Below are 13,720 nucleotides of genomic sequence, written 5' to 3'. Positions count from 1 at the left end.
TCCTTCATTGGAAAATGAATGTATGAATAAATAATAATATGCAATAATTATATGTTTTAAATATTTGCTATATACAAAAAAAAACATTAACAATAATTAAATCAAGGCATCAAAAAATTCACCGGCATCGCTGCCGGCTGGGAGTGTGCCCAAAAGGCTGGCAGCGTTTTTTTTTTGTATATAGCAAATGATTGTACTATAAATATTTAACTCTGTAAAATTGTAAATTATAAAACAAATATTCGTATCCTCCTATGTCGTAATAATAAAGAACTATATGTTTTTATAATACATATTAATTTATAATTAACAGCTACTAAATTACAATCTATTTTTCGAGAATCATTTTTTTTTAACCGCGTGGCCCGACAGGAATCGACAAAGAATTTTGGGAGGACTTGACCCAGCAGTGGGACACGGAGGGGTAGATAAAAATAAATAAGCTCTTTTTCGAATATTTTACAGATTTCGGTCCACACAACAAGTGAAACTAACTAACTAACTAAAGCTAAAGTGGAAGTTAATTCTCGTGATATTGACTAATTTTCAATTTTGAGTAAAGCTAAATCAAAGTTACACATCTCAAGAGCGGTACCTGCAAACATAACATCTGATGACGGGTTTAACCGTCGAAAACCATCGTATAACCACTAAATGTTAATTTCGATTAACCGGACCCCCGTCGGCCGATATGTCTGCTGTTGACGGGAACACAATGCCGGACTGATTCCAGCCGTATCGATAGTTAACGCGGTCGCGGTCGGCCCGCAATACCAACATGTCATTGTCAGGGCGGCTTGCCCATTGTACAAAGAGTTTTCGTATTAATAGCATATTCGCGGATTAACGCTCAAGATTCGCACTTACAGTACCTCTGAAATTACCTTGTTATAAGTCCGTCTATCGTGTAAAAATATTCACAATGCTCTAGTCTGATTTTTGTATAACGCGATGTAATGATGGTTTGAAATACAACTTTGTTGTATTCTAATTTTATAAATAGATATACTGACATTAAATTGATAAAAAATTACACACAGCCGTACTTGCTATTTGTTTTCTTGTCTAATCTTAACTTTTCTCCATCATCAACAGATCATCTGGGGATTCCGATGCGGCGAGTACTGCCGCCGTAGAGACGACCTTGGAACGACTTAGGGGCACTCGTGGCGCCCTCGAAGAGCTTTGGTCTGATCGCGAAAGAAGACTCGAGCTCACTCTACAACTGAGGCACTTCGAAAGAGACGCTCTAGAGGTAAGCAAACAGGTTCCTACTACCTACACATTGTATGTACCCCGTTGTTATTATAGGGACAGAGGAAATTAAAAGGAAATACCCACGGCACGTTGACTACGTTTAATTAAAAACCTATAACAGGAAGCACGTTGCGACGGATTCTAGTATACCCAGACATAAAAATATTAACTAAGCGGATGTGATGCTATTATTAACAGTTATTAGTTGTAACTGAAGGTTGAACAAACTTAGTTGAAGAGGCGTCGAAAGCTGGAGGAGTGCGAGGAAATAGATACGAACGCGACGCAGCGCATTTCCCGGCAGACGTAATGAGAGCCTGTTTGATATACCTCTATAGAACAAGGTTCAATTCAGTTTCGGAATTTAGTCTTGTAGTTCGAAAGGACTTATGATAATATGATTTACGGCCCGTTTTCACAATTGAAAGAAATATTTTACGTTTTAGGATGCCTAGCAGAATGTCACAGTTAATTAAATACTATGAATGATTTCAATATACAAGAAAAATATTTTTCAAATATTAAACACAATCTCAACGAGTCCTTGAAATCAATAGAAGCTTATCACAAGAAACAACATACCGTGACCAATGCTTTACGTTCAACAATTACTTGGCAACGTTCCAATGACATCAACAGTCCAGTGCACATCATGGCACGCACACAATCGAGCCACTGATCGCCATCAGCTGTCATAGCGTGAAGTATCCATGATAAGAAGTTTAGTGTGAAGCGCCACTAAACATGAACGGCCAATAGTTTCTCGATGCACCTGTATCGAGTGGAGATAGGAATACCGGCAATAATGCTGCTGTAAGGATAGGAAGGCATCGCTATTGACTAGTTAAGGAAACAGACTATATGCAACCTGGTCTTCGTTTTAAGTAGCACTATCTATGGCCGGCGGTTCGGCCAATAAAACGGCAAATAAAACTACATATGTATTTATTCATGTCATAATCTGTATGTGTACCAAATTTTTGTTCAAATCTGTCCAGTGGTTTTTGCGTACAAGACTAACAAAGATCCATCTATCCAAACGTACTTTTACGTTTATAGTATAACTAGGATAGTCCCACACAGGACTTCTTCATAAACAAAACCTGTCGTCTTGTAAATGTACATTACACGGCGATTAGCCTTCATGTATATAAATTATATAATAATTGCGGACGTCATTAATCTAAGATTGAAGGAATGTATGATTAACTTTAACATAATCGTAAACAATGGTGACACTTGCTCACATACTTCGTACCTATATGCGAAAACAATGAACTCGTATTATAACTTACAAAAACGTATTGAAGGGGGTTATGAACCTTTAAATCACGCTCCAAAACTCGACGGTGGCCATGAAATTACATTAATGGTTTATCCTTTAAAATATTCTATGGAATAGCTTTGACATGGTTTGGAGAAGCCAGTACAGCAGAGTTCTTTTTCTAGTTTTTTCCCCTTACCTTAGTCCATTCAGTTTGTTTTGTGTCAGGTAGATATAGCCCTTGTTGTATTCGTCTAAATCATCGCCTCTTCTTCTCCCGGCCTTGGCGATGCTACTGCCAGCTGTTATAATTTATTTATATGGTATTTTACATATTGTATAATTTTCAGGTGTCATCTCGACTAGAGCTGTGGGGCGATGAGCTGCAGCGCACCGAGCCCCCTCGCGACCCGCAGCAAGCCGAGCAAGCACTGGCTGCCCACAACGAAAGTGTAGCTAGAATGCAACATGCCACCTTCCAGGTTCGTCAAAACGGATAATCATATCAATTAGAGTATGGCTTAGATTAATTGTGATGCTTGGTCGGAAAGAATAATAAATAATTATAAAATAAATAAATATAGTGAGGAGTTAGAGTCTAATTTTAAGTGCCTCTATCTGGAATTTTCCTGCCAATGTCCAGTCAAACCTCAACCTTGCAGACAAATTTCTCCATACAAATAAAATAAACCTTTGTAACTCGAAGGCTAATGCGAATGGTATCGATTGCTACACATCGATCCAAAACGTAAGAGCCCTAACAGCGGTCATCCTCAGTCCAGTTCACGTAGATACTTAACAGTAACAACTAGATTGGATGATTGGCCTCGCGTCCTCCCCTTGTACTCCACTTCAATTCAATCTTGATGCAATGTCACAGATTATTGTGTGTCAAATCAATGCAATCATGACTTGTGTTACGGATACAAGTTCTTAACCCTTAATTTATTGTGACACATTAAATTGTTATAATATTCTGATGGATCTGTCGTTTGTAGATACCCACTTTATCAAGACAACTCGGTCAAGAGTTTGCCAAGAGAAGAGTTTTAATACGCTGATGGAGTATGTCCTGCATCTCTTTATAGATTGTCGTAATGGCCGTAATAAGAGATTATTGTAATTCACTTCTTTTTTATTGTTGATGTTAGTATTTACTTACTTTCTTTACAACTTATTTTCATTAAAAAATCAATAATAAGTTAAGTTTAGTTATTATATCATCGTTAGAACGAATTTAAGAATTATTTGGTAAATCTCACTTCAATTTATGTTACTGATTGACCAGGATTTCCGAAATTAGAGAGTCTCATCCGCCACCTCTTAAAGATGTTGTGGAAGTGAAGCTCTCCACTACAAAACGTAAAGTCTAACTTCCAAAACTCGAACTGGTTGAAAGAAATGGCGTTTGTCTCTCAGTTTCTTAATATAGTAATGGTCAATTGTTAAAACAAAGACGTGTGAATGTTATGATTATTGTTGTTGTGTCCAGGTGGTGCAACAAGGGCAGGAGCTCGCGGCGGCTATCGCGGACGCTTCCGATGTGATGGCATCAAGTGGCTCGGACGGCTCGGAGGCGGCGCCACTGGACGCGCAGGCGCGCGTGCAACTGCTGCTCGAGTTCTTACATGACCGGCAACTCGACTTGGAGGAGCTGGCCGAAGAAAGACGCGCTCGCTTCGAGCAGTGCGTGCAACTTGGTCAGTTAATAAACATGCGATTTCGGATTTCACTGATCCATATTATTTTGATGCTTCATGCACCATATTTTAGTAGACCGTAAGCTTCGGTTAGTTGACTATTCTTGTCATTATCACTATTCGTTAGTACGCTAAGTGTTAACCGAAGTATTTAACATGTAAATGTCGTCATTTTTTTTGAAAATACAACCTTCCTTTAATATTACTTATTTTTTCCGTCCAACTTGTTACAAAATGATACCGAAATGCTGTCTTCACGTAGTATTTATTTTCGGAGCTGGCTCTCCTTTTCCTATTCTCAGCCAATCGGTTATTATGTCCCCCCCCCCCTTTGGCCCTCTGCAGACATTAGCAATATAAGAATTCAAAAAAGTGTATTGTGTGTATTCTGATTCCTATAACCAACAATGTGATCAAAATGTGAACCGTTTTGGTTCAGTGAAACGCTTCGCGTTTGATCTTTAGTTTGTATATAATAATTAAACTTCATGGCTAACATTATTTTGAATCTTTGACAGTTCCATTGTTTTAATGAGCGCAACTGTACAACGTTTTATTTTAATAGGCCGTTAATTACTAGATAAATTGAACATAGTCAGAATCAATGTCTATGATTGAATTTATTTATAGTGTTAATTTTATAATAATAAACTACCGGACTTTAAAATAATAAGGAAAATACTAGTTCGTAGTAGTAATGATTTGTAGTCCACTGAAATAAATCAGGGATTGTGGTTGTGTGTTGATGTGTTTGTGATAGTTTGAAAATAACCTATAATGATGGAAGAAGAGAAGTTCCACTACAAATATGCCGGGGACCGCATTGCTCTACAATTGTTTTTCCGTCTGTTTCCCGCTAATAAGGGACGGACGAGCACTCCAGTTATTTTATTCTGTAAAGGTCAGCCAAACCCCTCTTTTGTTCGATTGCGAGATGTCCGTAACGGATCAAGAAGTAAATGCAAACTGTTCCAATCATTTGTCAGCTGAATAATAACAGTTCTCTACTCTGGCTTAACTTATAAGTCCAGTTTAGTCTATCGTAAGCTGTAGTCTTGATTGTTAATTTGTTTCCAAAGTGTTCGTATATTGCAAACGTAATAATTTTGTAAGGAATCCATAGGAAACTAATATTTAATCAATTCTGTAATAAAATATTCGAGTTTAATGAATGATAACGAAATTTTTTTTAAATGTTTAACACTAGTAATTCTTAAAATTACATTAAGTTAACCATTTAATGAGCCGCTTACTATGTAAATACATATTTGTAAAGATCAGTTACCGTCTGAATATGCGTGGCTAATCAGTATATTACTCAATTTGCTGATATTTTCTTGTTTACAGTTCAATTAGTCTCAGTGATAAAAACCTTGTCACGGTATATTTGCTACGCTAAAATTTGTTAACACTTAACAAGCGATACTCTTACTGCCATTAAATTATAATTAACTTATTATAACGAAATGTTTAACCTTTAATGGCTTCAAAATAACGGCCATTTCACATAGTCATGCTTATTTTCCCTCCCAAGTTTTTCTCAAACTATTTCGGTCTCGAGCTCGGATTCAGCGCAATACAGAATTGTTCGGAAATCCAAAATCTTTGGTCTGTTTCTCTATGCGTCTTTGTTTTTGTGCGGTTTGAACTCAGCAACGTCTTATCCAATTCAATTGCATTTTTTCCGACGTAGTGGTGTATCCTGAGTTGTGTGGTGTGCAATAAAGAATTCTCTGTTCTATTCCATTATCATCTTCACTGAGAATTTAGTGTTTAGTTGTTTTATTGTCCATCAGTCAGCAAAACTAAAAAGTTGTGCCAATGACCAGTCATGTGGAAAGAGTGTTCAAAAGATGTATTAAACAATACTGCCCTAATTTTTTTTCTCGCTATCGAACTCGCTGACATAGCAAACACATTAACTATAGTAAATGATATTAGCTTTATCACCAATATAATTAAACTAATGTTTCTTGGAAGACGCCAATCTTTGCAACCGTCTGTTATTTTTTGCAAATTGATCATTTATTTTGTGTTTGATATACCAATTCTCGACATCATCATGACGTCTACTTCTGATACAAGTCAGGTAAGTAAATTGTGACAATGTATGTTTGTCCAGGTCAATTCCAAAAGGACGCAGCTCAAGTGGTCAGTTGGATACGTAACGGCGAAGCCATGTTGGCCGCGTCGTTCTCCATTCCCGGCACTCTGTCCGAGGCTGAACAGCTGAAGCGGGAACACGACCAGTTCCAAGTGGCTGTTGAGAAGACGCACGCGAGCGCTGTGCAGGTCAAGTACAGGGCCGACGCGCTGAGGGCTGCCAATCATTACGATCCACATACTATCAGGTTAGTTGGTACATTGGTACACTCGCCAGTGCTGTCTGGCATGCTTTGTGTAAATGAGTTGTGTGACTATTAGAAACTTATCAACAAAAATCCGATCCCATACAAAACGAAATACTCAGCAATCTTTAGTGGTGTCTTAGGTTTACGCGAATGTTAGACATTGAAATGAAATCAATCAGCAATTTTTATTTATAAATTATTGTCTCAAAAGGATATGATAAAACACTAGTGCTCGATGAATACCTGGGTATTTATCTTTGAAATAATGGAAAAATCGTGGTACCAATTCCTAAAAAAGGAACCCAGGTATGTTGCAGCAAACTAGCTTATTTGTACGACTAAAAATAAAAAGCAATTCTGGTAGATTCTAAAAAAACAGATACTTACGTATTTTAAATTTTATCCAACCAATAAAATTATCGACTATTCAATGCATCAAATACGGTACAACTTATGTAAGTGGGGGGCTAATAACTTCACTTGTAGGAAACATGTGTTACAAGAAATTGCAATTTACGCGGTAAAAGGAAATATATTAAGTATTTTTTTAATGTAAAATTGCGCAATTTATAGGAATGCTATTCGAATACTAACGTTAAGAAAATATATGTTTCGAAAAAAGACAATTCATGACATTTTACAGAGTATTTCTATTATTCTTCTTCTTAAGTTATATTAGCATCAAATTTTTGTCGCCACGGAAATTTACTAGGAAATCGTCGCTGTTAGTAGCACGTATGAGATCATAAGAGGAGCCTCCACTAGCAATTAGCGAAACTTCACGCTAATTGGATTTCATTTCACTACGATGACAACTTTAAGTTACTCACTAAAGCAGCTTTGAACAAAGTTTTCATAGTTTTTTAACTTACAATGTTTCAACAATCTCAAAAAGAATCGGTTTATTTTTCGATTTATGTCGGGATTAAAATCTTCGCCTTCAAGAAATTCAAAGAGTTAAAAAAAGACAGGGTACTATTACGTCACATCTATAGCATCCCTTATTTATGGTTACGGTAATTCTTGAAACAGGATAACATTTAAAGCCCCTGCCAGGACTTAAAATTAACGCATAAAACTTTGTAGAAAAACTATAATACATTCGCATTCGCTGAATTCAAAAGCCAAAAAATATATTCGTCACAAAATATTAAATGTAAAATATTGAAAACATTTTAAAGTTGAAAAGACGAAAAAAAAGACTTTAAAAACGAAATGTTTTGTTAATCTATTCTGCAAAGCTGTTTTCATGCAGCGAATGAAAAAGGGTCGCAAAAGCAAATGTTGAAAAGGACTCGTGTACCAGACACCTAGTTCGTTTGCATGAAAACATGCAATTCGAATGTGTACAAATATTATACAAATAGTAAAATATGAATACGAGTATGTACTTATCGCAAAAGTGTAGACATAGTTCACCATAAATTGCATAACACTGCATTTGTTTCCTTGTAAACAACAATTAAATCTATTTGTATACTATGATCTATTAACGTGCTTGGTATTAAAGCTTTACGATATTCGGTTGCACTAAGTAAACAAAAATACAGTTTCTTCTTTTTAATTTTAGTTGTTGTAGGTTTCGGAAAATTGATTGAAACCCAAAAATTATTTCAGAGAAATCTCTGAAGAGGTAACTGAACGCTGGCAACGGCTTGTAACATGCGCTGAAGAGCGTCACAAGCTAGTGACAGCGTCTCTCAACTTCTACAAGACGGCGGAGCAGGTGTGCTCGGTGTTGGACTCGCTGGAGCGCGAGTACCGGCGCGACGAGGACTGGTGCGGGTCCACCGCCGCGCCGCCCGCCGACGATCAAACACAACAGCAGAACATCGACAAAGCCGCACAAGTAAGCCGCGACATTTTATTGATTTAGTACCTTATTGCATCTTTACCTACGGCCGTACCATCAAGGCAATTTGCATACGAGAATAGTACAAACCCTTGTATCGATTACCGTGTCACTGTCAGTCCTGCACTGGTTACGGGCGGAAGTACAGCTATTGTTGCTTTTGTTTTTACAACGGATTTGTTACGATTAGCCTTTGAACTTTTATAATCACTTTCAATTTGAATTTTTGTTAATTTTTTATTATCGGTGTAAAACTTAGATGTGAAATTAGTTTGAGTTCAATTGTTATATGAAAAATCCTTAAACATGCTTAAAGATCTCTTGTTTTACTTAGCTGTGTGCATCTATCGTCTCGCCGCGGTTATTTTGTTTTTATTGCACCTACGGAGTCAATTACGACGATAAATTAAAACACGTCGATATTGCGAGTGTACACATTGACATTTGAGATACGAACTACTGTAAAGGTACTTCTTAAACGTTTATCTTTATTTTGTATGTTACTTTTCAATAATTTGTATTTTGTTTTCTTCCAGGTGGCCGCTTTGATTGTAAAGCACGGTGAACAGAAGGAAGCCTTCCTTAAGGCGTGTACACTGGCTCGTCGTACGGCGGAAACCTTCCTCAAGTATGCAGCAAGGTCGGCTCAAGTTCACGGCCAGACCGCTGCCGCCAGCAAAGCTCATCACGAACAAACCAGAGCCATACTTGACACACTCCTGGCACAGGAGAATAAGGTGAGACATCTGCACCTGTACACAATACCATTCCTCCTAGCGGTAAAGCTAAAGAAACTATCACATTTATTTAACTGTCCACTCAAAGATACATTCCCACAAAAGTATGTCATTTTGATACCTTTATCGATTTCTATTCTATTCCAATGCGATGTTACATGGCCTAGGCCATCTAATGTTCTATCCCCAAAAAGCTTAAAAAACAAATGTAACTATGTAATAAGTCATTTTCATGAAATGTTTCGTCGAAGTTGTACTCTATGGTTAGACTAATTTCAGAGCGTTTCCAACAAGCCTATTATTTTTTATTTAAAAAAGATTGGATGTTCGTGATAACGCACAATGTAGCAATATTTCATGTTATGGTAAAAATACAATAGATATATTTTCAGCAACATAAAAAAGTAGGTCAGACAAGGTTTAAGTTAATTCAATACGTCGCGACGACTTCCACACCGATAATAACTTTAAAGAATATCAGTACGTAATCCGTATGATTAACACAACAATAAGCCCGAAAATAGTATCTTAACATAAAACATGAACATATGTGTTTTATATAGTCGAGTTTCCTCGTAAGAGTTTTCATTGGTTAATAGTCCGTTCATTAAACAAGTGGGCAGCGCAGGCTTAACTAGTCATTATTCAGTTGTCAAGATATTAAATATTGTTTACTACTACGTGGTTAGCATTGGCCCATTCAATGTGTGGGAGGGGCCTGTGAAAACAAATTACCGGTGTACCGGCAGTTAATTTATAGTTGAAGACATTTGAATGGCAGGCTCTGGTATTCAACAATTATGTCGCAACAGGTATTCACTTTATGATCCATTAATATCTAGTTTCATGACTCCGATGTTCCTAGTGTCAATGTAAATATTGTTAGTTTTAAATCTTATACAAGAAGCGTGTTGCAATCATGTGAGATAAACACTAAACAAAAGCATCTCATTATTATTATTTTTGTACCTAAATTATATTCTAAGTACGACTAAGAAAATACGATAATTTAAAACCTACTTAAACCTTATTTCACTGCAAGCTTCCCATTGACAATCAATTATGTATGAAGTAATAGCAGCTTATAATTAATGCACGTAGCGTGTCTTTAAACAGTTGGTGTACTGGGGTGGTGGACACTGTTACGACGTCACGAACGCCAGGTTTATTGATATAAAAACTGCAAATACAAGGGGAGCCGTATTGATAACTAGCTGCAAAATTATACCCTGCCACATAGCTATGAACTTAAAAAGAAGTTAGGGTTAGGAAAACGAATAAATGTTTTTACAAGACAACTTTTAGCGATAAAGTTAAATGGCCCAGAGCAACTCTGTTCCATTAAATGTAATAAATAAGCGTATAATTTGAAAGTTAAGCAAACCAGATAAAAATAAAACCTACGGTACTTCAGTATAATAGTATTGCTGTCAAGGTTATCACAAGAACAGGTTTATAGAATTATATTGTAGCACAGGAAATGTAAAAATAGAACTGAATAGAAACCCTTCAGAGATACAAATCGTATGTTTTTCATAGCAAAGCTATTTTCGCACATAACTGTTATTAAACAAATATACATAAGCATCAGCTATGAAGTGAATTTGTTTGTTTGTTTGTTTACACAGGTAATGACAATTCCATCTATGTTATACATAATATTTATCGAAAACGTCGGATTTATTGGAGTTATTATTAGTTGTGTTCGGCATTGTCAGTGTCAGTGTCGTCGCGTTAGAATGGAGTTGGAAACAATAAGGTTTTTGTTGAATGGCGCGCGATGGTATCTCGAGGGCAGCTAACATGAGCCTCGAGCGTCGACTCTCATATTGTTAACCATGTGTCTAGTTCAAGCGCGCGCTCACTGTGAACATGATAAAGAGTTTTGTTATGGTGATCGTACAACCGGTATATTTTTATCATCAGAAATGTAGTTTTTAAGTAAAGTGAATACCTAATAAATTGAATGTGTAATGATTACTTACGTAGAACACTGCTCGTTAAAATAAAATCTTAGTGGCTGTGTAGTTTATAGCATAGTGATTTTTGATTTAATATATGTTGATAACTTATGATCACTGTTTTCGGTCCTGCCTCTATTTATTTCCAATTATTTCACACGATAATTTCTCCTTCAGGTATTAGAACACTGGACAGTGCGCAAAAAGCGTTTGGAGCAGTGTCAGCAGTTCGCCTTGTTTGAGCGGTCAGCCCGCGCCGCCGTTGAGTGGATCAAGGAGACCCAGGAGCGGTGCGGCGCGGCGGCGGCGGCTGCGGCCGGCGGCGTGGCGCGCGAGTCCCGCGAGCGAGTGCGCCTGCTCGCGCAGCTAGCCGACGGACTCGTCGAAAAGGGACACCCGCATGCCGTGCAGATCAAGGAGTGGGTCGCCGCTGTAGATGCCAGGTAACAAACAAACACAATCCACATAATACACTACACACGTATCACAACATCTTGGCTACATGTCAACTAGACAGTACAATCTACTTTCATTGAGCGATCTTCAGACGCAGCTTGCCAAAAACATCGAAACGTTTTATTCGAAGTGCATTAATAATTAATTATTGTTTATTATGTCCAGATATGCGGAGTTTAGCGGTTCCATGGAAGGCGGTGAGAGCGAACCGGAGAGTGACTCGGGTGTGGCACCGTCGCTGGCATCGTCGCAATCCGCTGATAACGACACGCGCGTCGAGCCGCAGCCCACCGCCGTCGGTGACGACAAACGACGCAGCGCGAGGCGCAAAGAGTACGCATTACTTTCTATTATTAAGATGTCTTATGCCCAAAATACATTATGTTTCAAAACCATATTTTATGCTAATTACTATACAATATTCTTACTTTGCTCACAGATTTATAATGGCGGAGTTGCTCCAAACCGAGCGTGCGTATGTCAAAGATTTGGAAACGTGCATAACATGTTACCTGCGTGAGATGCGCACGGACCCCGGCGCTGTACCACAGGCGTTGCAGGGCAAGGTACACACAATTTTAAATGAAACACACGTTTAATTTAGACTAATACCAATTTGCATGAGGTGGTTTTTGTACACACTCATTATGTTCTTATGAAGCGCACTTTAACTTGCTACTAAAGGTGATACTCATACATGGTTACCATACTTGTACAAGGTAACAATCAGGTGAAATTAAAAGTGAAATTTTCGACACTCTAGGTGTGGACGTGTTAACAGTTACACCAAAAAGTACAATCGAGCCATTATTTACAAACATAGTCGAAACTTAAACATCCGAATTCTATATACAGGAGGAGATCATATTCGGTAACATCGAAGAGATCCACCGTTTCCACGAGCGCGTGTTCCTCCGCGAGCTTGACAAGTACGAGACGATGCCGGAGGACGTCGGCCATTGCTTCGTAACGTGGGCGCGCGAGTTCGACATGTACGTGTCATACTGTCGCAACAAGCCCGACAGCAACGCGGCCGTCGTGCAACACGCTGGAGATTACTTCGAGAGGTATACATATATAATACATACTATTTTTTTACAATCTTAAATGACAATAAACTAATCATCATGGATACACATTCATAAGTTTGATATCTACTGAATATGAATCCTACATGCGACCTTAAGTTGTCTCTGAAAATATTAAAATAAAAATCAACTTAAAATTTCTAAATAAATTCAATTAAGACCAAAAAAAGCACACCCATTACTGAATAAAAGAAAATTGATGTAAGCATACTTATCATGCACTCATGCACTTACTACAGCGCTCAAAACCTAGCCCTACATGGAAGAGATCTGTTCCCAGTAATACGACATTAAAACGCTAGAAGTATTTATATTTTCAATTTGTCGAGTATCTCAATTTCTCGGGTAGGGGAATTGCTTGAATTCCAAAAAAGGACATACGCTACTTTCTCGAGCCTTTACTGTCTTTAACAGAATCCTGACGAACAAACTAAAACAGCTGTCCCATAAAACGTAGTTTTGCGATACAATTGAATTTTAGAGAACTAAGAAACGCTGTATGAAAAATAGGAGTTCAATTTTGTACGAAAATTTTATGACTTGCTAAATACCTCTCATTAAAAAAACCTTAGCTAAGAACACAAATGTTAGTGTTGCATATCTACTGAGTTTACATCTTGCATATTTGTTTCGTGCGTCCTTAGCTTACACGAGTTACAGGATTCAATCTCGTCGCGGACTCGCGTCTTGTAATATTGATATTCGTAATCCTAACAAATCATTATGTTTATATCATAAACATTCATAACGTTACGTGTGCGGAGACTCGATACCATTATCAACCCTACAAACGGCACGCTATTTCGAATTCAAATAGTCAGTAAAACAGCCCTAATTAAAGTGATTAAATTGTCTTAAAAACAGGTATGTGCAGACCCCGTTTTTTATCACATGATTGGGCGTTAAAGTTTGTCTTAATAAATTTATTTTTAATTCAAATTATTCACCAATCTTTCATCATGTAAAACACCTTGGTAGGCCTTTGCATTTTTTGGTGGTATCCGGTTTTAAGTCTTGTCGAATCTATTCTCAGTTAATCTCCGCAACATGAACC

At 37.5% G+C, this 13,720-nt stretch overlaps 1 protein-coding gene across 4 annotated transcripts in view; it reads left to right on the top strand.

The window, feature by feature from the left end:
* LOC113504138 (triple functional domain protein) overlaps positions 1 to 13,720 on the top strand; it is a gene marked incomplete at its 3' end in the record, with an annotated part of 120,848 nt that overhangs the window by 32,910 nt on the left and 74,218 nt on the right. For all 4 annotated transcript variants that reach the window (XM_026886296.1, XM_026886294.1, XM_026886295.1 and 1 more), the window contains 10 exon segments: positions 1,096 to 1,255; positions 2,872 to 3,003; positions 4,014 to 4,221; positions 6,344 to 6,572; positions 8,190 to 8,421; positions 8,961 to 9,161; positions 11,300 to 11,565; positions 11,744 to 11,911; positions 12,018 to 12,144; positions 12,434 to 12,645. In XM_026886296.1, the coding sequence (XP_026742097.1) occupies positions 1,096 to 1,255; positions 2,872 to 3,003; positions 4,014 to 4,221; positions 6,344 to 6,572; positions 8,190 to 8,421; positions 8,961 to 9,161; positions 11,300 to 11,565; positions 11,744 to 11,911; positions 12,018 to 12,144; positions 12,434 to 12,645 (1,935 nt within the window).

The sequence above is a fragment of the Trichoplusia ni genome, chromosome 21, assembly GCF_003590095.1.
Source record: "Trichoplusia ni isolate ovarian cell line Hi5 chromosome 21, tn1, whole genome shotgun sequence".
NCBI classification, from domain to species: Eukaryota; Metazoa; Arthropoda; class Insecta; order Lepidoptera; family Noctuidae; genus Trichoplusia; species Trichoplusia ni.
Note: the sequence above shows the minus strand (reverse complement) of the source record. Positions and strands in the feature narration are given on the sequence as shown.